The 26,691-nt window shown below is 45.5% G+C and overlaps 1 protein-coding gene across 1 annotated transcript; it reads right to left on the reverse strand.

Annotated features, from left to right (window-relative positions):
• Positions 1-289: 289 nt before the first annotated feature.
• On the reverse strand, positions 290-13,750 carry BRS3 (bombesin receptor subtype 3). Its single transcript, XM_040406329.1, has 3 exons — positions 13,320-13,750; positions 11,086-11,437; positions 290-697 (listed from the first exon to the last, which is right to left on the reverse strand). The coding sequence occupies exons 1-3, from the start codon at positions 13,748-13,750 to the stop codon at positions 290-292; spliced, it is 1,191 nt and encodes a 396-aa protein (XP_040262263.1).
• Positions 13,751-26,691: the final 12,941 nt, after the last annotated feature.

Below are 26,691 nucleotides of genomic sequence, written 5' to 3' on the forward strand. Positions count from 1 at the left end.
AATGTGTAGTGGGAATTTCCAGGCTTGACACCACTGGATCACACCTTGTGCCTTGTACATTTTACCCCAAGATGTAAAAATTGTAGAAGATACCCCATCATGACATCTTTTGATATCTGAATCAGACCTCACTCAGGTGACCACAACGTGGTGACATTTTAGAAGCTGAATTATAGATGCAAATCCCGTCCCGACTGCGGTTCTTATGACCTGAACCATCAGCCTCCCAGAACCCTATGAAGAATTACATAGTTTTCCTTTAATAGGACCAGAGCATCACATACATAGATTATATACTGTCACTGTCCCTCTTCATGTCATAAGCTCCTAATAAACCAATGCTGATCTCCGACATTGGGATGTTGCCTTTGATGGCAGTTATTGCCGTGTTCGTGCAGCTATGGGTTGGGCTTGGTTGGGATGGGGGCGCATGCGTCTTGCAGCAGTACACCTGTTTTTTAAAATGCTGCCTAAAACTTCTGCTGAGCCAATATAAGGCGAATGGATTGACACAGGAGTTGCTAAAAGCAAGTATGCGGGCAAAGATAGTAGCAGAAAGATGGAGCATGGAGGAATTCACCGCCGAGTGGTACGTGAAGGAGCGATACAGGTAGAGCATATGGTTCGGCAACCAGCAGAAGGCAAAGAGAGCAACCAACACCAGCACCGTTTTTGCAACTCTTTTACGGGATTCAATCTGCAAAAAAAAAAAAAGAAATTTCTTTATTTTTATTGTTATTATTATTATTATTAGGCTACTTTCACACTTACGTTGCTGGATTCAGGCACTCAGTTCCGTTGCCGGCAATCTGTATGTAAACGGAAACCATTTGTATGCGGATCCGTCTCACAAATGCATTGCAATACCGGATCCGTCTCTCCTGTGTCATCCGGCATTTATTTATTTTTACATTTTTAAAGCCGGAAGACCGGATCAGTCAATGCGGCAATCCTGTTTTTTCTCCGTCCAAATACCGTAGAAGGACTGAACTGAAGACATCCTGAACGGATTGCTTTCCATTCAGAATGCAGGAGGATAAAACTGACCGTTTTTTTCCCCGGTATTGAGCCCCTAGGACGGAACTCAATACCGGAAAACTTTGACACAAGTGTGAAAGTACCCTAAATCTAATCTATGCTAAAAGCCATACACGCCTGTTCAATGCACATAAAAGCCAAAAGAAAACAGTTAGGCTCCATTCGCACGTCCGTATAATGGATCCGCATCCGTTTCGCAAATTGCGGAACGGGTGCGGACCCATTCATTCTCTATGGGGACAGAATAGATGCGGAGAGCACACTATGTACTCTCCGCATCCACATTTCCGGAGCGCGACACTGATCTTCCAGTCCACGGCTCCGGAAAAAAATTGAACATGTCCTATTCTTGTCTGCAATTGCGGACAAGAATAGGCAGTTCTATTGGGGTGTCGGCCGGGTGTATTGCGGATCCGCAATGCACTATGGACGTCTGAATACACCCTCAGGCTAGGCTACATGCACAGGAACGTTGTTTGTTTTCGTGTCCGTTCCATTATTTTTTGCGGATAGGATACGGACTCATTCATTTCAAGGGGTCTGCAAAATATGCGGACAGCACACTGTGTGCTGTCCGCATCAGTATGTCTGTTCCGTAGCCCTGCAAAAAAAAATTGAACATGTCCTATTCTTGTCCGTTTTAGGCATTGTTACAATGGATCCGCAAAAAAAAAGGATGGCATATGACCGTAAAACACATACGGTCGTGTGCATGTAGCCTTAACATGTAATAGTGGACAACAGCACAGAAAAGTAAAAGAGAACAATATACGATCAGCCTGTGGGAGAGATGGGTTAGGGTGCCTTCAAACATTGCGGAATTTTCCGCAACAAAATCCGCAGGTGCGTTTGATTTTAAAGTTGCGTTTTTTTGTTAAGGATTGTGCTGCGGATTTTGTGTGTGAATAATGTGGATTTCTGTGCATTAAAATAAATGGAGACATTCAGCTACAGAAAATCCACAACAAAACTTGTTCATACCACAGAGGAACAGAACTCGGGTACTGACACTTCGCCCCCATAGGCTAACATGGGGGGGTGTCTTTATGTCAGGAGTGCACGACAAAAATAGAGACAGCTGCCCTCCAAGTGCAAAGACTAAAAAACAAAGTTAGATTGGCTGGACACGGTGCTGATTCCGGCCTCATGCACCTCGCATCATGTATACAGACCCGTTCACTTGAATGGGTCTGTAACCTGAAGGTGCGGTGTGGAACGGAGGCACGGAACCCCTCAGAAGCACTATGGAGCGCTTCCGTGGGGTTTCTGTCCCTGCCTCCGCACCGCAAAAAATAAGTGTATGCAATAGTTTTTTGCGGTGCGGACGCATCACGAACCCATTCAAGTTGAATGGGTCTGGATCAGTCTGCGGTCTCTGCATAAATGTTGACCGTGCATTGGGGACCGCAAATTGCGGTCACAATACGCCGAACGGCCGACCAACAGCCGTGTGCATGAGGTCTTATGTGCAAAGAATCTGCATTGCAATATGCAATACACTGGCGGCACTGATTGAATAGTGTCATACTGTGTGGGGACACCCCCACCCCCAACTAGTAACAGCCATCTGGACCTTCATTGCAAACCGCTAGTAATTCATTCATAGCTTATAGCAGGGATAATAAAGAAACAACATAGTCCTAAGAGAATAGATGCTCTAGAATTGTTATTACAGACATGTCAGAAGAGACGAACAGCTTCCACTAAATGACGATACAGTCCAGGCTATGAGCTGTGCGCTGCGATTGGCCAGCGCTGCAGCAAGGGACAACCCTAATACAAAAACTCTGCCCCGTACAACAGAGGGAGCTGTAGACACCGGAGCCTATACCGGGGCGAACGGAGCGGCACCCAGACATACTAGTAAGTGCAGGGGGACTGATATAGTTCATTTTTAGTTTTTAAACTAGTGAAAGGTCCTCTTTAAGGCTACTTTCACACTGCCGTTTCTGGGTCCGACTGTAAGATCCGTTCCAGGGCTCTCGCAAGCGGCCCAAAACGGATCAGTTCAGCCCCAATGCATTCTGAATGGAAAAGGATCCGCTCAGAATACATCAATTTGCCTCCGTTCAGCCTCCATTCCGCTCTGGAGACGGACACCAAAATGCTGCTTGCAGCGTTTTGGTGTCAGTCTGACGAAACTGAGCCAAACGGATCCGTCCTGACACACAATGTAAGTCAATGGGGACGGATCCGTTTTTACTGACACAATATGGTGCAATTGAAAACGGATCCGCCTCCCATTGACTTTCAATGTAAGTCAAAACGGATCCGTTTGCATTATCATGAAGAAAAAAAATATATAATAATTTTTTGTTTTTGTTTTTTTTGTTCATGGTAATGCAAACTGATCCGTTCTGAACGGATACAAGCGTTTGCATTATAGGTGCGGATCCGTCTGTGCAGATACCAGGCGGATCCGCACCTAAACGCAGGCGTGAAAGTAGCCTAACAATTTATTGTGAGAAACATTTTAAGGTATCACGTTGTCATAGACGGACAGACTCACTTTTATCACAGAAAATATAGGAGGTACATTTATCGGGTGACATGGAGGATATTTCTCTGCTCCACGTGTTATAAATGAAGGTGATTTTGGAAATACGACAGATACAAAATAATAGTTTTCCAATTAATGTGAGAAACCTCGACAGAAAATTAACAAGCCTCCTCATTAGGGTCCATTCACACGTCCGTTTTTTTCTTTCCTGATCTGTTCCGTTTTTTTCAGGAACAGATCTGGACCAGATCTGGACCCATTCATTTTCAATGGGTCCTGGAAAAAAATCGGACAGCACAATGTGTGCTGTCCGTTTCCGTTCCGCATGTCCGAAAAAATATAAAACATGTCCTATTCTTTTCCGCAAAAATCGGATCCTGGACCAATACAAAGTCAATGGATCCGCAAAAAACGGAAGACATTCGTATGTCATTACGTATGTCATCCGTTTTATGCGGATTCCGTTCCTGGAAATTAGGCTTCCTCCCCAGTATTAAATGTGACCAGTGCGGCCCCCCTCCATCTATATTCATTGGTGGCCAGTGCGGCAGTGCGGATTCCCAGTAAGTTTTCTACAGATCAGATTTTTCACTTCGTGAAAAACTCAGATCCGACAGTATATTCTAACACAGAGGCGTTCCCTGGCTGGCAGCACCCGATCTCTTACAGGGGGCTGTGATCTGCACAATTAACCCCTCAGGTGCTGCGCCTGAGGGGTTAATTGTGCATATCATAGCCCCCTATAAGAGATCGGGTGCTGCCAGGCAGCAGGGGGCAGACCCCCCTCCCTCCCCAGTATTAAATGTGACCAGTGCGGCCTCACCTCTCCCCCCCCCCATCATTGGTTGCCAGTGCGGATTCCCAGTATTAATAAATGTGCCCAGTGCGGTCTCACCTCTCCCCCCCCCATCATTGGTGGCAGTGCGGATTCCCAGTATTAATAAATGTGCCCAGTGCGGTCTCACCTCTCCCCCCCCCCCCAATCATTGGTGGCAGTGCGGATTCCCAGTATTAATAAATGTGCCCAGTGCGGTCTCACCTCCCCCCCCCCCCTCCATCATTGGTGGCCAGTGCGGATTCCCAGTATTAATAAATGTGCCCAGTGCGGTCTCACCTCTCTCCCCCCCATCATTGGTTGCCAGTGCGGATTCCCAGTATTAATAAATGTGCCCAGTGCGGTCTCACCTCTTTCCCCCCCCCCCCATCATTGGTGGCCAGTGCGGAGAGTTCCGATCGGAGTCCCAGTTTAAATCGCTGGGGCTCCGATCGGTTACCATGGCAGCCAAGACGCTATTGCAGTCTTGGCTGCCATGGTTACTTAGCAATAAATACAAGCATTATACTTACCTGCGACTGCGAGCTGCGATGTGTGTCCGGCCGGGAGCTCCTCCTACTTGTAAGTGACAGGTCTGTGCTAAAAGCAATGCGCCGCACAGACCTTTCACTTACAAGTAGGAGGAGCTCCCGGCCGGACACACATCGCAGCTCGCAGTCGCAGGTAAGTATAATGCTTGTATTTATTGCTAAGTAACCATGGCAGCCAAGACTGCAATAGCGTCTTGGCTGCCATGGTAACCGATCGGAGCCCCAGCGATTTAAACTGGGACTCTGATCGGAACTCTCCGCACTGGCCACCAATGATGGGGGGGGGGGGAGGGAGAGGTGAGACCGTACTGGGCACATTTATTAATACTGGGAATCCGCACTGGCCACCAATGATGGGGGGGGGGGGGGGGAGAGGTGAGACCGCACTGGGCACATTTATTAATACTGGGAATCCGCACTGGCAACCAATGATGGGGGAGGGGGGAGAGGTGAGACCGCACTGGGCGCATTTATTAATACTGGGAATCCGCACTGGCAACCAATGATGGGGGGGGAAGAGGTGAGGCCGCACTGGTCACATCCCCACTGGCCACCAATGAATATAGAGGGGGGGGGGGGCCGCACTAGTCACATTTAATACAGGGGAGGGAGGGGGTCTGCCCCCTCCTGCCTGGCAGCACCTGATCTCTCACAGGGGGCTATGATTCGCACAATAATTGTGCAGATCACAGCCCCCTGTAAGAGATCGGGTGCTGCCAGGCAGCAGGGGGCAGTCTTGTACACCGTTCTCAGTATATTCTAACTGGAAGCGTCCCCATCACCCATGGGAACGCCTCTGTGTTAGAATATACTGTCAGATTTGAGTTTTCACATGTTTCCGTTTTTTGTGGATCCGCAAAAAACGGATGACATACGGAAACATTCTCAGGAACAACGGATCCGCAAAAAACGGACCGAAAATCGGGATGTAGCAAAATACGGACGTGTGAATGTAGCCTTAGTCTGCCATAGGAAGAGCAGCAGAATTTTTTAGCCTCTTACTAATTAATTAGGCTGATGCAAATTAGGAATAACTGGATCCAGACTGGAAATTTCAAAAGCTGCCAGAATAATATTTATAATTAAAATTATGGGGAAAAAAATCACCATATAAAGCAACCCTCCAGTTCAAGGGCTCTTCTGTCATCCAAGATGGCTGTGCCGCTTCTCAGACTACCAGATCCATACTGTGCATTTGATAGCCTAAGACACTTCCTGCTGCCCTTAGATTGGCCAGCACTGCTCACGTGACCAGTGCTGACCAATCCAAGAGCACTGCTGAACAAGTAGGAAGTGGTATTCATCAGGTGGTTTGAGAAGAGATGCGGCCATCTTGGATTGCAGAAGAGGATCGCGAGAATTAGCGGATCTGCAACTAAAAAGATGAAAAGGAGAACACCATATAAGTGTTCCATTCGTTCCCCAGTTAAGGTGAATTTTTATTTTTTTATCTTGAACCAGAGGGTCGCTTTAATGGTAAGACTAACTCTTGCCGGGGAAATGGTATAGTCCAGTGATGATGTATATATTATACACAAAAATTTAAAAAAAAAAGCACATCACAGAACATATAGCTGTGGTCAACAGGATCTGGATGGGTATACCTAGTTATAGTTAGAAGTGGTAGCTGCAAATACAGTGAAGGGGTTTAAGCATGCATGGGATAGGCATAAGGCCATCCTTCATATAAGATAGGGCCAGGGGCTATTCATAGTATTCAGTATATTGGGCAGACTAGATGAACCAAATGGTTCTTATCTGCCGACACATTCTATGTTTCTATATATTACCAAATATAAGCACAATGCAATACAGTGCTTGATTCAATATAAATTGGATTAAAACAATGAAATTTGCCTTAAAGGGACTTATAAATAAAATATCATTCATATTGTCTTATTACTTGACTTTGATCTGTTCAACATCTCAACATGAAGAGTGAAAAATAAAATAGATTTTATCTGTGCGCCAGGAAGCATTAAAGGGGTCAGCCAAAAACAGCGCCAACTAGGCACAACCCATGGAAAGGGGTGGTGCTCCTTTTGGGAAAAAAAATCAGCAATGTTTTTCTATTTATGGCCAGCCATTTAAACTGTATGTCAGCCTCTAAAGGTGCAATGGGTTTGGTGAAAGGAGCAGGACTTACAGTGCATTTGGAAATTTGTCAGACCCTCCAGTTTCTCTTGATCATCTTTGAGATGTTTCTACACCTTGATTGGAGTCCACCTCTGTCTATATAAGGCCTCACAGTTGACAATGCATATCAGAGCAAAGACCAAGACATGAGAAGGAAAGAACTGCATGTAGAGCCCAGAGACAGGATTGTGTGGAGGCACAGATCTGGAGAAGGGGACTAAAATGCCTGCTGCACTGAAAGTTCCTAAGAGCACAATTGCCTCCATAATACATAAATGGAAGAAGTTTGGAACAACCAGGACTCTTCCCAGAGCTGCCGGCCCAGCAAACTAAGTAATATAAGCAAAAAGGCCATGGTAAGAGAGGTGACCAAGAACGTGGTCACCATAGCTGAGCACCAGAGATCCTGTGTGCAGATGGGAGAAACTCCAGCATAACACTAATCTGTGCTGTAGGGCAGAGTGTCCACAAAAAGTTTGCAAAAAAGCACCTAAAGGACTCTCAGACTGTAAGAAACAAGACTGTATTTTTGGTCTTCAATTCTAAGTGCCATGTTTGGAGGAAATAAAGCACTGCTCATCACCTGCCCAATACCATCCCTACAGCGAAGCATGGTGGTGGCAGCATTATGCAGTGGAGTGTTTTTCAGCGGTTGGTATAGGGAGACTGGTTAGAGTTGAGGGAAAGCTGAGTGGAGCAAAGTATTCTTAATCTAAACCTAATCCAAAGTACTGAAGGTTCACCTTCCAACAAGACAATGACCATAAGCACACAGCCAAGACAACACAGAAGAGGCTTAGGTACAACTCTGTGAAAGTCCTTGAGTGGCCCAGGCTTGAACCCATTCGAGCTTCTCTGAAGAGACCTAAAATTGGCGGTCCACCATCTCCATCCAACCTGACAGTTTGAGAGGATCTGCAGAGAAGAATCGTAAAAAAAAAAAATCCCCAAATCCAGATGCGCAAACCTTGTGGCATTAGACCCAAGAAGACTGGAGGCTGTAATCGCTGCCAAAGGTGCTTCAACTAAGTCCTGGCTCCTGAGTAAAAGTTCAGAATACTTCTGTCAATGCCAGATTTTAGTTTTTCCTTTTCAATAAATTAACAAAAACATGTAAGCATTTAGTTTACATGTTCTAATTATGGAGCATTGAGTGTAAATTGATGAGGGGGAAAACTTTTTTTTTTATTTGAGAACAAGGCCGCAACATAACAAAATGTGAAAAACGTGAAAGGGTCTCAAGACCTTCCAAATGCACTGTAGGCTGCTTTGTATCTAGTTGGACAGCTGCTTGCTGAAGCAGCAGAAACCTTCTCCACTTGTCTGTAATGGAGACCAAGACTATGAATAAAACTAAGCCCGGCCCCTGGAGCTGGCCCACACCTCCTTCTGACGCCTAACGTCTAGTGAACCATAAGATGCACAGGATCGTTGCTTCTCTGCCAAATTATTTTATGACAAATTGTTTTACGAGGATTTCGTTAGGATTTTCAGTTTAGTTTTATTTTAGGGCTCTTTCACACTTGCGTTCTTTTCTTCCGGCATAGAGTTCCGTCGTCGGGGCTCTATGCCGGAAGAATCCTGATCAGTTTTATCCTAATGCATTCTGAATGGAGAGAAATCCGTTCAGGATGTCTTCAGTTCCGGACCGGAACGTTTTTTGGCCGGAGAAAATACCGCAGCATGCTGCGCTTTTTGCTCCGGCCAAAAATCCTGAACACTTGCCGCAAGGCCGGATCCGGAATTAATGCCCCCTGAAAGGCATTAATCCGGATCCGGCCTTAAGCTAAACGTCGTTTCGGCGCATTGCCGGACCCGACGTTTAGCTTTTTCTGAATGGTTACCATGGCTGCCAAGACGCTAAAGTCCTGGCAGCCATGGTAAAGTGTAGTGGGGAGCGGAGGAGCAGTATACTTACCGCCCGTGCGGCTCCCCGGGCGCTCCAGAGTGACGTCAGGGCGCCCCACACGCATGGACGACGTGATCACATGGATCATGTGATCCATGCGCATGGGGCGCTCTGACGTCATTCTGGAGCGCCCCGGGAGCCGCACGGACGGTAAGTATACTGCTCCCCCGCTCCCCACTGCTACTATGGCAACCAGGACTTTAATAGCGTCCTGGCTGCCATAGTAACACTGAACGCATTTTGAAGACGGATCCGTCTTCAAATGCTTTCAGTTCACTTGCGTTTTTCCGGATCTGGCGTGTAATTCCGGCAAATGGAGTACACGCCGGATCCGGACAACGCAAGTGTGAAAGAGCCCTTAATGGGATTTATAATATTGAATACAAATAGCTAGACTAAAATGATAACTTGGTAATCCAGCCTATGTAATATCTCATCTATAAGAACTGCAATGCATGTAAACAATCCCTGAACCCCCTAGCCCTCCCCATACAACAGCTGTTCCCAAGACCTAGGAGAATAAATTTTTTGGACCAGTGTCTAGACAACACTATTTGCCAAGTTCATCCAGTAGCAGTAGCTCACAAGCCAAGTAGAGACAGGACTCCCTGAAGGTCCTGAGGACCTAAAATACGGGCACCTGGAAATATTTTAGCTTCCTATTTCCCCATGCAAACCTGACAGCCTAGACCTGCACATGCAATACCGTTTTAATCAGTCAGTTCTTTAAAGGCTACTTATACCTTCACTGCAATTTTTTTTTATTGCTGAAGTGCATTCAAAAAGGAAAAATTTAACTTTTTCAACAATGGCCCCAGAAACAATATGGAAAATAATAATAAATAAAATAACAACATAATAAATAATATTAAGACTGCTAATATTAAATAATACCATAATAAAAATAAATATGGAAAATGAATATATGTAATCAATAAAACATAATTAGCGGTCTGCTGCTTGAATGTCTGATTTCCTCTTTTGGAGGCTGACCGCCCATCCTTACCCTGCCCACAGAGCCTATATCTTTTTTAGACTATGCTCTATAATGGAGGTCCTCAACCTTTTGTATGTGTGAGCCACATTCAACTTTGTGGCCTCATGCACACGACCGTTGTTTTGGTCCGCATCCGAGCTGCAGTTTTTGCGGCTCGGATGCGGACCCATTCACTTCAATGGGGCCGCAAAAGAGGCGGACAGCACTCCGTGTGCTGTCCGCATCCGTTTGCACCGTTACGTAGCCTCGCAAAAAAATATATAACCTTCCTGTCCTATTCTTGTCCGTTTTGCGGACAAGAATAGGCATTTCTACAATGGGCCACCTGTTCCGTTCCGCAAATTGCGGAAGGCACACGGGCGGCTTCCGTGTTTTGCGGATCCACAATTTGCGGACCGCAAAAAACCGGAACGGTCGTGTGCATGAGGCCTTTCAGAGATGGTCGGGGGCAACAGCAATTCAGAAATAGAGAAGAGGAATTTTGAATGTGGAGAAATAAAAAACATGAAATTGCAAACATTTGATGATGAAATGTAACACTTGTATGATTGTATATAGTGGTATAGCACTATACCATCCAAATTGGCACTGTTTAGTGGTAAATCTAGGATAGGTCTGCCACAATGTCAATTGCCAGTACATATGGTCATAACTCAGGACCGCCAAGGCGAGCCACGCAGCAGGGGGTCGCAAGCCACTGTTTGGGGGCCACTGCTAAACTTACAGACTTCAGCTAAACTGTAGCTATTATATATAACTATTATAAGAAGCCCTCGGATGTGTGACACGGATTAGACAAATGCCATTTTCAGCCTTTGAGGGTAAGGGAGAATGTTCCAGGTCAACACAGATCTTGAACATGGTGTGGATCTGAACCACATAGTATATCCAAATTTGCTATAATGTTTACTAACATTTCAACAAAGTTTTCAGAGATCAATAATGCAGGTGAATATAATAAACTGTGTAATAATGTATATCTTATCCGAGAAAAATGCCTCTTTTTGAGTTGCAATACCAGATAAGGGGACAAGGAAAAAAAAGCAGAACCCTTTTTCTAATCTTGAGCTACCCCTTTAAGATAACACATCAATTGCAAGGTTAGAGATATCTATATTTTAACAGGTCAGGGTCACTCACCTGTTTCCGGGCATGTGTGTGCTCTTCAGCTGGCATATTGAAGGTGCTTTTATACAGTGTTTTTGCAATAAGGAAATAATAGGCAGAAATGATTGACAGGGGCACGATGTAAAACACTAGGAAACACATGAGAGAATGAGCCTCCTGTAAAATTCTTTCCGAGACTGGATAAGGGGCACAGGCTTTAAAAGACGTGTTTTTATCAGGGGTGCTGAATTCATAGAGATCTGAAAACACCGCTTCTGGGGTTGCAAGCAACATGGCAATTACCCAGACACACACTGCTTTTCCACAGGTCTTTAATACCGCATCTGAAGTCTGCAGCTCCAAGGGCTTCACAATAGCTTTGTATCTGCACAATAAAACCAGACATGGGAAGGGTTAATGCATATTCCACCCAGCAAGTATCTAGAAAAAAAAGGGAGAAAGACTGTTCCATTTATTTTAAGTTGAATGTGCTTGAACCCCATCGATATTGATGGGAGACCTCTCTGGCACGCTACTACATTGAGTTCAATGGCCATGCACAACACAGAGCTGTTGAAATCAATAAGAAGTAGTGTTGAGCGCGAATATTCGAATTGCGAATTTTAATCGCGAATATCGCTACTTCGAGAATTCGCAAATATTTGGAATATAGTGCTATATATTTGTATTCGCGAATAGTGTTGAGTATTCTAATCGCAAATTTATCGCTAATATTTTACATCGCAATCAAGTAAACAATGACTGGAGATCCCAAATTCTCGAATTTGCGGCAATTATTTGGCCCAAAATTAGCAAAATATTGCGAATTTGAATATTGCCTATGCCGCTTATCACTAATAAGGAGAGATGATTTCTCGGAATCATTGTTGATCCTGCTTCCTAAAGGACTGAAGGCACAAAATCGCACCAAAAGGTTTATTATTTCGGGGCATGTAGCGCCCCTTCAGTGGGTAAGTAAGGCAGCCTATTCTGTTGGAATTGATGGCAGTTTTAGATTGGTTCCAAAAAATCTTCAACTAGTGGTCAAAAGTGTTAAGGGGTATTTCTATTTGAACATTTATGGCATATCCATATGTCATGTGTCCAATAGGTGCGGGTCTGGGGCCACAGCTCATGCCGCCATGAATGGTGAGGTGGTGGCGCATGCGCAGCACACATGATTCACTTCTACTGTAGATGTGAAAATAGACAAGTAAGGGCTGATTCACACGACCACGCTAGGTCTGGGAAACCACTGATTCCCTGACCCAAACTGACGGCATCATAGTGATTTATAATACATAGTGAGTTCTTATCTGATTGCGGCTCTATTGTACTGTACCCACAGGATGAGTGCAGTACATTAGATCCAAGATCTGATAGGATCTCTCTGTATCATAAATCACTATGATGCGGTCAGTACGGGTCAGGGGAGCTGCAGTCGGTCCAGGAGATGCGGCCGACACAGGACCTGCGTTTCCCAGAGCGAGCGTATCAGCCCTAAATGCGACTGTTTACATATCATTATAATGTAATACTAGGCAATGAGAATCCCTTACAAGTTAATATTTAGATGTTTTAAAGAGGTTGGGTGCAACAGGGTTTTTTAAAGGGCCACGAAGGGTTAAAAGTAAAAGAAAAACAAGCCATACTAACCTATCCACTAGTCCAGGTCGAACTCTATATTTCTTTTCCCAGTCTAAAATACCAGGAAAGGGCTTCTAAGCCAATCACAGGTCGTAGTGGTGACCCGCTGAGCAGGCCTCGCCTGGCAATTTTGGAGTCTGAAATAAGGTGCAGGAAGTAGAGAGCAGTGGGTACCGGATCAACGGTGGCATGGGACTGGTGAGGAGAGTATGGCTTATTTTTTACCCTTTGTAGCCCTTTGAAAAAATTTCCTCTGAAAATCTCTAAGAGGTTGTTTAATGAAGATAAGCCCATTCTATATGATCTATTAGGGCATATGGACACCATAGGGGATGGTATCCCAGGGGGTACCTGGCCCTTCGATGTATTAGATGATTGACCATTCCAATCATCATCTCATAAGACAACGTACCATCAGTGGTCACCACATTGCCAGGTCCCTCAGCATCTTGTCATGTGGAACATCACAGTTAAAATTATACAATATAACTGCTTAGAAAAGACTGATATTGAGGGAAAAATCAGCAGTGAATCAAAACCTACCAGGGATCCGCACAGATCCATCCTAAGACGCAGATGCAAGACATGAGAAAATAAGGAAGATGGTCACAGGTTCTTACCTGTCGGCACTGAGCACGGTCAAGGTGAATACCGATACGCCTACAGAAGTGAGCTGAATGAAAGAGATCACCTTGCAGCCAATCCTTCCAAAAAGCCATGTGTCCACCATATAGCGAGAGGCATCCACCGGAACGCAGGTCAAGAGAAGAAGCAGGTCTCCAAAAGCAAGACTGGTGATGAAAATGTTGGGTACTGTCTGCATCGACTTAATCTTGAAAAATACTTTGATAAGTATTGTGTTCCCTAGGAGACCGATGGAAATGATAAGAGCATATGTGATGGAAATTGTCGCCAGAATGTCCAAACCAGGAGATGCGTCTTCGCTGTCTTCTCCGTGGAAAGCGGCACTTTCATTCCGGGCTCTTGGTAGCGCTGTGCTGTTCATGGCAGATGGCATCGTCTGGTTAAGTGATGGAAGATCTCCGGGCATATTTTTCTTTATAATTTTCTCGTGGAGTCGATGAGCTGCATCACTCTTGATACTATTGCAGGCTTGCTATGTACATGTTCTCCCTGACTCAAGAATTGTCTTCCAACACCCATCGGTGTCAGACTGGTTACAATAGCTCTGAGCAGTGTGGGAGGTGCTGGAAATGAGGACCCAATTTTCATACTGGAATCCTGCTCATGTCGTTTCTGTTCGACAAGTCTTCGCTACTGAAGATGTCAGATAATACGGCTTCCTACCAAATAATGTAAATTGGAGCTCCTGGCTTTAAGCGACCGTAATAAAATTTTAAAAAAGGCAACGTGCTGTCATTGTCATACATTATTAATGGGGTTTTGTGTGCTTCATATAAATATAGGCTTTCATGCTGCATCAAGTCTGAAGTTTAATGTGGAGATAAAAGCAACAAAGGGATGACACCTGTACTTTCTCCTAAATTCACTTATGTACTAAGAAAGTCTGTGAAGGGAATTTATTAAGACAGGCACCTACAGGGGTTTTTCCGTGGGGTACAATATCGATGTCCTGTCCATAGGATAGGTGATCAATATTTGGCTGCTTGAAGAGCCCATGACGCTCCAGTGCGTATGAAGTACAGCACCGTGCATTGGGATAGCGGCTGTGCTTGGTATTGCAGCCCAGGCCCATTCTCTTGTATGGGACTGAACTGCACATAAGCCATCTGCCCAATGAACAAGAAGTCAGTGGTCTAGACTGAGGCCGCAGTGCTCACCAAAGCACCGCGTTCTCTTCAAACAGCTGATCGGCAGGGGTGTCAGGACTTAAACCCCCCACTGATCAGATATTGATGACCTATAGTGAGCATTATCCACAAAGAGAAACATCCGGCACTCCTTACTGAGTCCTACGCGGTGCACGCGTCCAGGGTCGGCGACCCACAATTAAACGGAGAAAAAGACCGGCACTCGCTGGATAAGATGAAAAGAACTTCTTTTTTATTGCCACATGGAGGACATAAGTGACATGGAGGACATAAATGATCCTCTAGGTGCTATGTGGGCGTCATTAGCCCCTAGAGGGCTCCGTCCACTAACCACTTCAGCCGCCCATCGCGTCCCTCCAGCCCGCCCCGCTCCTGTTGATTGACGTGAAACTTCTCAGTATCTCGTACCAATGCCTGCGCCGTGGGCTTCTGTATTCGACGCAGGCGCAGTGAGTGAATGCCGCGCTCCTGGTGCCGGCTTCCTCATTGTAACGTATTTGGCGCAGGCACAGAAGCGCACGGCGCAGGCGCGGGAATTGGTGCTCGATACTGAGAAGTTTCACGTCAATCAACAGGAGCGGGGGGGGCTGGAGGGACGCGATGGGCGGCTGAAATAGTTAGTGGACGGAGCCCTCTAGGGGCTAATGACGCCCACATAGCACCTAGAGGCTCATTAGCATATCTATAAAAGTACGTTTTTAACAAAAACGGCTGCAGGAACTACTGTTAGAAACATACTGTTATGTAGTGCTGACATTAGCGAATCGCTATATCAGTCAGCTACATAACAGTATTTCTGGTGGTAGAAACCATTTAAAGGGGTTGTCTCATCTCGCGGTTACTAAGGCAAGATGAGGCACAGTCCCGGCCTGGGAAACAGCAGAGCGCTATGGCACTTGGTTAATAAAGAAGCTCCCATTGCGGTGTATGAGAGCTACGGAAATAGCACAGCAAACTATGGCGTTTCACAATGGGAGCTACTGAAACAGCGAGCGCCGGAGAGCTCTGCTGCTGCCTGCCCAGCTGATGGTCGGGACTGTGTCGCATCTCGCCTTAGTAACGGCAACATGAGACAACCCCTTTAACATCCTCCAAATGTATTTAGAAACACACACCTCTTAATAATTTGCTCATCTTGGGAAGTCCTTGCGTCAGAAACTGAAATCTACACCAGGGTTTCGGGTGTAATATACAATACTCTACTAGAGTCAGTAATGTTAAAGGTTTTTTTTCGGGATTTTAATATGGAGCTATCCTCAGGATAAGTTATCAACATCAGATCGGCGGGAGTCCGACTACTGGCACCCCCGCCCATCAGCCGGTTGAAGAGAAGGCCGCGCTCCTTGATAGTGCTGCCCTCTCTTCATTGTTTACCTGCTCACCATCAACATTGCAGCGGTGAGCAGTGTAATTACAAGCCGTCCCATTCACTTCAATGGGACAGCTCCTTCCTATACAATTAAACAGGAATGGGATGGCATCACTTTTCTGGAGCTAAGACGTGTACATCTTGGGAGTCATGGTTTTACCACAGCTGGAGTGTCGGAGGTTAGCCATCACAGCCTCATCCTGAGGATAAGGGATAAATTGTTAGAACCGGAATACCCCTTAAAGTGATGGACGGTGCCTCAGGATAGGTAATCACTGGCTGATTGAAAGGGGGGATGTTCAACACCTGGCACCCCTGCCGATCAGCTGTTTGGCAATAGCTTCGACGGTGGAAGCAAACTGCTCCATCAACTTTGTAGCGGACTAAGCTTAACACTCCAGCGCTGCTCCCACCGATCAGATAGTGATGGCTTATCCTGAGGTCGACAGCCCCTTTGTATGAATGAAATGGATATTCTATCGGCTTCACTGCTCAAGCTCTCTTTCTCTCTCACTTTCTCTCTCTCTTTTTCTCTCTCTCTTTCTTTCTCTCCCACTTTCTCTTTTTCTTTCTCTGTTTCTCTCTCTCTATCTCTCACGCTTTCTATTTTTCTCTCTTTCTCTCTCACTTTCTCTCTCTTTTCCTCTCTCACTTTCTCTCTTTTTCTTGCTTTCTATCTCTCTCTTCCTCTCTCTCACTTTCTCTCTCTCCCTCTTTCTCTATCACTTTCTCTCCCCCTCTCTCTATCACTTTCTCTCCCTCTTCCTCTCTCTTTCTCTCTCACTTTCTCTTTTTTTCTCTTTGTTTCTCTCTCTCTCTTACACTTTCTATTTTTCTCTTTTTTTCTCTCTATCTCTCTCCCTCTTCCTCTCTCTTTCTCTCTCTCTCTCTCTCTCTCTCCCTATCACTTTCTCTCTTTCTCACTTTCTCTCTCCCTCCTCCTCTCTCTCTATCTCTTTCTCACTTTCTCTCTCCCTCCTCCTCTCTATCTCTTTCTCACTTTCTCTTTCCCTCTTCCTCTCTCTTTCTCTCTCTTTCTCTCTCTCTCTCTCTCTCTCTCTCCCTATCTCTCTCTCTCTCTCTCTCTCTCTCTCTCTCTCTCTCTCTTTCTCTCTCAGATAACATTCTCTCTTACTTAGGTAACATTCAAACACAAAGGAAATTACTGTTCGTTCCAAGTGACAGGAATAACAATGTAACATTTGGAACACACATAATGCGCTGCAGTCAGTGGAAGGGTGAACAATAAATGCCTCTTAATAGCTTTAGAAACCACATTAGAGATGCATAAACGTCTTAAATAACAAATGCAATCTGATATCATGGAGATATGGGGTTCTCTGCACTAGAACTTCCTGTGTATTCTTCTTTGGGGTAGATGAGTGTTTTTAGCACAGCGAGGCTGTGATTTGGTCTCGCTGACTTGTATGTGCGCCGGTCTCCTGCCTGAAGCTGTAATGGAGTGAATTATCCGAAAGCTTTTCAACCAGACACTCAGCTGTAGCTGACATGACGTTGTGGTGATGCCACCCATCCAGGAAAGGAAAAGTCTGTCTATAACTAGGTGAAGCTATTACTAGACAGGGGTGATATTTGATGGGATGTCCTTAAAGGGGTTGTGTCACAAAACATATTCTTCATTTTTCAAATCAGCACCTGGATCTGAATACCTTTTATAATTGCATGTAACTAAAAATTTTATATAGCCAGTGAGCTATTCAATAAAACGTATCCGTATAGCGCCACCTGCTGTTTGCTCATTTTTGGTTCAACTTTTTTGCCATGCACTACATGATGTCTGATTTTCAATTTTTACATCAGTTATGGCGTTACCCCTTAAAAGGAAACAAGTAGTGGGTTGTAAGTGTGTCCACAGTCGTCACATCTGATGTTACAATTATGAGCTTTCAGGGGTTAATCTGGTATAAAAAAAAAATACTCACCTTTTCCATTTGCTCACGGAGAGACCGTCGCAGCCATCTTGATTAAAGATACCACGTGAAATGTCACGTGGTGATGTGATGATGTCATCACGCTGGCCGGGCATTGGCGTGGTCATGTCACAAGTCACCCCGTGCGAGATTTTGCGCGGTATTGTCAATCAAGATGGCCGCAACGGCCTCTCCATGAGCGAATGGATGGGGCGAGTATGTTTTTTTATTTTTTTGCCGCCATTTCAGGAAAAATAAACTTGTTACCACGAAGCATGAGGAAATTTGACTTCACAGCGAATAAAGTTTTTCCAGAAATTCGGATCAAAGTCAATTAGTTTGGCTTCAATTCGCTCAACACCATGTATCTTTGTGGTTTGGAGTGGTTAATGCCTAGTAAAAGTAGTCTAAAGAAGTGCATGGGTGTCAAACGCTCACTAATGGGTGGGTCCATATCCGCACCACGGAGTGCACATGGCCAGTGGCCGTATATTACGGACCAGCTGTGATGTAATGTGACTTCCCATATACATCTGCAGGCAATCACTGGCCTCAGTGATGTAGGGTACATGGTCGCTGAGGCCAGTGATTGGCTGCAGATGTCACATGCAGTAAAAACTTTTTTTTTTACTTTTTACCAGCCTCCCTGCTCACGCCACGCCCACTTTTTTAGACCTGGCGTGAGCAGGGAGAAGTCGCAGATTGCGGCACAAAAGACCTTTGTGCCGCAATCTGCGCCAGAAATACGCCTAATTTAGGCGTATTTCTGTTGAATAAATGACCCCCTATATTTCTATTTGCCTTTATCTATAATGATACAGTGTAAGGCCTCTTTCACACGGGCGTTGCAGGAAAATGTGCGGGTCCGTTGCGGGAACACCCACGATTTTTCAGCGCAAGTGCAAAACATAGTAATGCGTTTTGCACTCCCGTGAGAAAAATCGCGCGTGTTTGGTACCCCAACCCGAACTTGTTCACAGATCGGACTTGGGATCGGTGTTCTGTAGATTGTATTATTTTCCCTTATAACATGGTTATAAGGGAAAATAATAGCATTCTGAATACAGAATGCATAGTAAAACAGCGCTGGAGGGGTTAAAAAATAAATAAATAATAATTTAACTCACCTTAGTCCACTTGATCGCAGCCCGGCATCTCCTTCTGTCTCCTTTGTTGAACAGGACCTGTGGTGAGCATTAATTACAGGAACAGGACCTTTGATGACGTCACTCCGGTCATCACATGATCCATCACCATGGTAAAAGATCATGTGACGTACCATGTGATGACCGGAGTGACGTCATCAAAGGTCCTGTTCCTGTAATTAATGTTCACCACAGGTCCTATTCAACAAAGGAGACAGAAGGAGATGCCGGGCTACGCGATCAAGTGGACTAAGGTGAGTTAAATTATTATTATTATTTTTTTAACCCCTCCAGCGCTGTTTTACTATGCATTCTGTATTCAGAATGCTATTATTTTCCCTTATAACCATGTTATAAGGGAAAATAATAATGATCAGGTCCCCATCCTGATCGTCTCCTAGCAACCGTGCGTGAAAATCGCACCTCATCCGCACTTGCTTGCGGATGCTTGCGATTTTCACGCAACCCCATTCACTTCTATGGGGCCTGCTTTGCGTGAAAAACGCAGAATATAGAGCATGCTGCGATTTTCACGCAACGCATAAGTGATGCGTGAAAATCACTGCTCATGTGAAATGAATAGGTCGGTATTCAGTGCGGAAAACCGCGCATCCGCGCGGAATACTCGCCCGCGTGAAAGGGGCCTAACAGTCAGGCCATATCGGGCACATAGTGCCATGGGGAACTACAGCTTGAAATCGAGACCTGGATTCTTCAAAACTGTGAAAATTCCGTTTTTTGTCCTTGAGTTATCCAGCAATCTCTCAGCTTTTAATGTTATCATGCCACTTGCCATTTCTTTTTTCAGAAATTGATTTTTAGATCTTACTGAGAACATTAGAGCAGGAACATACATATTATACATTTGCTCAGAAAATGCCTAGGGTATGGTTTGATAATAACACTTGGAACGTAGTTATGTTTTTACCCTTGTTTGACCAGATGTCTTCAGGAGGATTGGCGCAATGACAGCAGCTTTGGTGTAGTAACGAGCAAATGTTACTTCTACTGATGTAAGATTAGTCATTGGATGGATTGCCATGGCGACAGAACTTCTTTCATAAAATCTATGATGGTTTTTAAGACACTTTGCCGAATAAAGGAAAATTTGGCAACGTTCTCACAGACCCGGAAATGGGCCAAATATTAGATCTGTAAGCGCTCAAGCGTAAATACTCAGGGCTTTTCGGCATCCAAAAGCAATATGGAACTTTACAGCTTTGCTGAATTAATTATATTTTCAATCTTCTATAAAAGTATATAAACCACCAAAATGAAGTTAAAGGAAAACTCTAATCTCACATCGAAATAGAGATCCAAAGGACGTGAATCAGGAAAAGCAATAAAAAATTTAACTATAAATCCCTTATTTTTATTTTCTTTAGGTCGCATAATACATTATTTATTTTATCCTTTCTGACCCTTAGTAATCACATGACTATTGCCAGAGATCCGTCATATAGTAGGTGGATGTGTGTAAAAATTGCGGATCCGCAAAACACGGATAGCGTCCGTGTGCGTTCCTTAATTTGCGGAACGGCGTGGACAGAAATTAATATAACTGCCTATTCTTGTCCGCAAAACGGACAAGAATAGGACAGGTTATTTTTTTTTTTTTGTGGACCACGGAAAGGAGCAACGGATGCGGACAGCACGTGGAGTGCTGCCTGCATCTTTTGCGGCCCCATTGAAGTGAATGGGTCCGCACCCAAGCCGCAAATACTGCGGCTCGGATGCGGACCAAAACAACGGTCGTGTGCATGAGGCCTAAAGGAGATAATAGCGGCTGCCATGTAGAAACAGTACTGTTACAGTAAATATGGGGAGCACAAAACCTTTACACATAAGATTACGTATACTGTGTAAGTGTAGATATATTGATGAAGTGGGAGAATGCATTGTATCTAGTATTGATACTATGTTTACTATGTATTAGTGCTTCAGGGGTCACGCTCAATGCACAAACTAAGGGCTCATGCACACGAACATATTTTTCTTCCATTTCTGTTCCGTTTTTTTCCAGGTCTGTATGCGGAATCATTCATTTCAATGGGGCTTGAAAAAAACTGAAATTATGCCGCATGCATTTCGTGTCCGCATATCCGTTCTGCAAAAAAAAAAGAACGTCCTATTCTTGTCCATTTTGCGGACAAGGACAGGTATTGTAGAATGGATCCACAAAAAAAAAAAAACAGATGCAACACAGACATCACACAAATATCATCCGTTTTTTTTTTTTGTTTGCGGACCGCAAAATACATATGGTCCTGTGCAAGAGCCCTTAGTCTGCTGCTCAGGTAGGTTGGCTGCTCACCCTTCGGCCTCATGCACACGCCCGTTGCTCAGCCGTTCCATGCATTGGGGACCGCAATTTGTGGTCCCCTATGCACGGACACCATCCGTGCGGCTGCCGCAACAGATCCAAGCCCATTTAAATTGAATGGGTTCGTCATCCGTCCGCACCACAAAAAATAGTAGGTGAATGGGTCTGTATCCGTGGTGCGGTGAGCACACGGGAGGTACCCGCATAATGCAGACCCACTGTTTGCAGGCTGCAATACGGGCACGGCCGGGCAACGGACGCGTGCATGAGGCCTTTTTCTGATCCAAGAGACACATTGTCAGATTGTACCACTTTCAAGGACCTCAAAAAACATAAAATGGCATCTCCATCTGATTCGTTTTTTGGCATATCAACAGTATTTGCCGTAAATGTCTGATAGGTGGGGGTGTCACCTACAACCCAGGATCCCCTACACCCCAGAGAAGATGAGGTGACCACGTATTCATGTGGAGCCTATTGGAGATATAGAGTCTCCTTCCTTGAGGAGTGCCATACAGATATTTATGGATATACGTGTATCGGATAGGAATACCCTTTTAAAGGGGTTCTCTGAGATTTTTTAACTGATGACCTATCCTTTAGAAAGGTCATTAGTATCTGACTGGTGGGGGTCTAATAGCCTGCCGATCAGCTGTTTGAGTAAGTGCCAGTCCTCACAGGTGCATGTTGGCCCTCTTGCAGCTTTATCTGGGCCATGAGACATGACATTCGTCGGTCACGTGGCCTAGGCCCAGCTCATCCCCATTGACATGAAGGGGCTGAGCTGTGATAACAAGCACAACCGCTATACAATGTACGGCGCTGTGATTGGTGAGTTGAGGAAGGCCGCTGCGCTACTGCTAATCGACGGGGGTCCCAGGTATCGGACTCCCAAAGATCAGATACTGATGACCTATCAAGAGGATAGGTCTTTATTTAAAAAATAACTCAGAAAACCCAAAAAGCATTCTGGTTAAAACAATGTGTTAAGGCTAGTGCAATACCTAAGGGGGCAAAGCATGACACAAGGAGTGAAAGACGGACTACAATGTATGGTCTGCACTAGGAGCAGTGGCATCGCTACAGGGGGGCCCACCCCGCTGATTCGCTGCTGCGCCCGGCCGCCCGCACTACTGAGTGATTCACAACACAGACAACATACACAGACATGACAGATGGGGGTGGGGGCGGCGTTCGGACCCAGCGGAGGCAGAGCGTGCAGGGCGGGCGCAGGCTGGGAGTGCGGCAGCCGCAGAGTTGACGTCACCACGTAAAGCTGCGGGCCTGCCCGCCCGCCCGCGCGAACGCTTGCTTCTGTTCTGCAGCTCTGCTACTGCGTCTGCTAGTGTCAGTGAGCCTGTCTGTGCCCAGCCCAGGCCCCAGCTTCGGACAGGAGAGGAGGACTGTGTGTGGCAACTTCCCAAGAACTCTGCCTGGCCCTGCCCTGGCCGGCCCCTAGGCAAGCTTACCCTTGTATTATGTACCCTGATACCCTTTAGTTATATTACCCCTGTGTAATGTACCCTGATATCCCTTAGTTATTTAATACAGGGGTAACATGTGACATAAGTGAGTGTGCAGTGTGTGCGATAGTAACAGGCGAGAGCACTGCAAATAGGGAGCAGCAGAGGACTAGGGGGTAGGCTGTCTCCTGTTTCTCGCAGGGTATGGGTATCAGGAGGCCTGGTGGCACACTGCAGGATGGCATAGCCTGCTACAGGTGCCAGTCAGCAACAGCACCAGTGTGTGTAACAGATCTGAGGGCCCCAATGACAACAAATCATTTACTGCCCCGTGCGGTCAAACGTCAAAGACTATTACCAGGGACTCCCAAGGGCGCAGAACCATCTTTAGAGAAGACCCTACCAGTACTTCAGACAATCTACTAGATTATATGTAATGTGATTAACTAGCCATGGGGACTGGGACATTTCAGTCCGTCCCTCGGTTTGGCTGGACAGGCATCTGGTTGTTATGGTGCAGCAGACATTCACCCTGCTGTTTGCCTCAGCATCTGCAATTTGTGTAGAAACCTATACTATATTGTTTCCATAGTTTTCCATGAAGCGAATATAGATGTAAGTGAGCAGATGGATCTAGACGTGTAACATCCTTTCTAATATGTTACAGCTTGTACAGAGTATTTTGTTATCTTATTTATATATAATTATATATTTTTCAGTAGTATGATTAGCTGGTGAAAATTATTAGTGCCCCCCCATTTTTGACTGTGTATCTTCTGTGCCCCCCCTATATATTGATCCTAGAGTCGCCACTGACTAGGAGTAACATGGCAGTTTTGCCTTTAAAGGGGTATTGCCACTTTGCATTTTCATACTTACCTGCTGCCAGCGCGCCGTTCACTTCCTGGATTCTGGCTGGGGGCGGGCTTCATCTTGATTGAAGTCTTCTCCCGGCCGGGCCGCGCGCTGGACTGAACGCGCACGCCGCCGCGCATGCGCCATGGTGACTTATTCCTGGCCAGTATAGTACAGAGGCGGCGTGTGCGTTCGCAGCTCTGTACTATTCTGGCCAGGAAGAGGTCACCATCGCGCATGCGCGGCGGCGTGCGCGTTCAGGACAGCGAGCGGCCTGGCCGGGAGAAAAGGAGTCTTCTGCGCAAGCGCGGCCATCGGGATTCCAGAGAAGAGCGGTGGCCGTAACCAGGGGAGACCGAATGACAACAATGAGGTAAGTGGGGATGCATTTTCTCCTAAACGGTGGGAATGGGTTAATCAAATATATTTACAAAAATGATCACTGTCAAAATATTTAGTGATCATTATGATGGGATAACCACTTTAAGTTCCTTGAAATAGGATTTGTACAGCCAGGCAGTGCTCCCCCATAAAAGTGCCACTAGAGGGCACTCACATTGATCTTCTGAGACCTGTACTGATATCTGCGATCAGTGCCCGGAGGAGAGAACGGAGCTGCTGTCTAATAACTGACTCTCTTTTCTGCACCAAAATGTCTTTTGTCAGCCATGTTTTCTAAGCGGTCAAGACCCAGAGAAGCATTTCCAGGTCCTAATGGTTGGAGGGTGCCCAGAACAGCATTACAGGCTGCAGGTCACAGGTTGTGAAGTCCTGATCTCAAAGCACTGAGGATGCACTTTTCTACATTCAGCATTGCTCCATGCTTACAGGGGCTGTCAGGTTTAGAACATCCAGTTTTAAAGGGAATCTGTCACCAAAATGTTTTTCTGCCTAAGGGCATCTGTCAGCAGATTTGTACCTATGACTCTGGCGGACCTGTTACATGTGCACTTGGCAGCTGAATCCATCTGTGTTGGTCCCATGTTCATGTGTGTCTGCATGGCTGAGAAAAATGATGTTTTATTATATGCAAACAGGGGCGTTGCTATTTCACCTAGAGGCTCTGCTCTCTCTGCAACTGCTGCGTCCTCGGCACTTTGACAGGGCCAGGTAGTGAACACATCATCACACCTGGCCCTGTCAATTCAAAGTGCAGAGGGTGCGGCAGTTGCAGAGAGAGCTGAGCCTCTAGGTGTAATGGTAACGCCCCCGTTGCTCCTAGGTGGTCATTTCCATTTATTAAAACATCATTTTTCTCAGCAATGCGGACACATAGGAACATGGGACCAACACAGATGTCTTCAGCTGCCAAGTGCACATGTAACAGGTCAGCCAGTGTCATAGGTACAAATCTGCTGACAGATGTCTTTAAAACCAGATAGGGACACATCTCCTTTTTTCTAAACTCTTTTTATTTTCTGATTGCTGATTATTTTTTTTATTCTATTTCTTTAACATGATTATGGGGGTGGCCATCTTGCCTGAACTGTTCTTAAAGGGATTCTGTCACCTATTTTTACCCTATAGAGATGCAGACATGCACGGCTAGATCGTCGCTAGCATGTCTGCAATATACCTGTACCATATCTCTGAGTGGTTTTATTGAGTGTAAAAAATGATTTTTTATATATGTAAATCAGCCTGGTAAGGAGCCCAAGGGGCTGCACTAACCGTTCTGGAGCCCAGCCATGCCCCCCTGTGAAGGAGCCCAGCACCGCCTGTATCCGGGAATCTCCTCCTTGCTCACAAAGTCAGATCGCCGTAATCTCGCTGTGCGCGAGCTCGCGCATGCGCAGTTCCTTCCCTGAGGCTGATGCCAGCACAGGGAAGGAACACTATGCCGTCACTGCACATGCGTGAGCTCGCGCATCACGAGATTACGGCGATCTGACTTTATGATCAAGGAGGAGATTCCTGGATACAGGCGGTGCTGGGCTCCTTCACAGGGGACATGGCTGGGCTCCAGAATGGTTAGTGCAGCCCCTTGGGCTCCTTACCAGGCTGATTTACATATACAGGTGAAACTTAAAAAATTTGAATATCGTGCAAAGTTTATTTATTTCAGTAATGCAACTTAAAAGGTGAAACTAACATATGAGATAGACTCATTACCTGCAAAGCGAGATATTTCAAGCCTTTATTTGTTATAATTTGGATGATTATATATATAAACTAAGAAGACAGGTTGGCATTCGCAGGAGGTGCTCAAACCCACATGCAGTTGTGCATATATATAGGGGAGCAAATCCTGCACTTGTGGCCCGTTGCTAATGGCAATCCCCAGCAAAATGCATACGGTGGAGGATGCCCGCGGCGAACCACAAGTACCACAATAGACATCCTACACAAGGTAACAAGTGCGGATGTCATAATTAATATAACAATATAACAAAACAATTAACAAAGACAGGTGCACTCTGCAGTCTCACTAAACCCTCAAACTGATTTTAAAATTGAGAGATTAGTCAACATGTCCTACGGTGTAGAACATGTCTAAGCCCGGGCACCACGCCAAGGTTTCTCAAGTAGCCCGGGACCTAACACTCTCCTACCTGAGCCGTATGGGCAATACCAGGAGCCAGTGGGCAAATTACAGGAGCATAAGGCCGACTCACAAACAGCTCACCAGTTACCTCCAGCATGTAGCCATGCTTGCAATGAGAGGAGGGAGAAGTCTGCGAGTCCCACTCAAGACTGGCTGATATGTCCCAGGCCTCACAGGTGCACCTAAATGTGGCCTGTAGATGGAAAACAGGCACATTTAAATTGGAGTTTATACACCTCCAGGAATCTATATATACAAACTAAGAAGACAGGTTGACATTAGCAGGAGGTGCTCAAACCCACATGCAGTTGTGCATATATATAGGGGAGCAAATCCTGCACTTGTGGCCTGTTGCTAATGGCAATCCCCAGCAAAATGCATACGGTGGAGGATGCCCACGGCGAACCACAAGTACCACAATAGACATCCTACACAAGGTAACAAGTGCGGATGTCATAATTAATATAACAATATAACAAAACAATTAACAAAGACAGGTGCACTCTGCAGTCTCACTAAACCCTCAAACTGATTTTAAAATTGAGAGATTAGTCAACATGTCTACGGT

The sequence above is a fragment of the Bufo bufo genome, chromosome 8, assembly GCF_905171765.1.
Source record: "Bufo bufo chromosome 8, aBufBuf1.1, whole genome shotgun sequence".
NCBI classification, from domain to species: domain Eukaryota; kingdom Metazoa; phylum Chordata; class Amphibia; order Anura; family Bufonidae; genus Bufo; species Bufo bufo.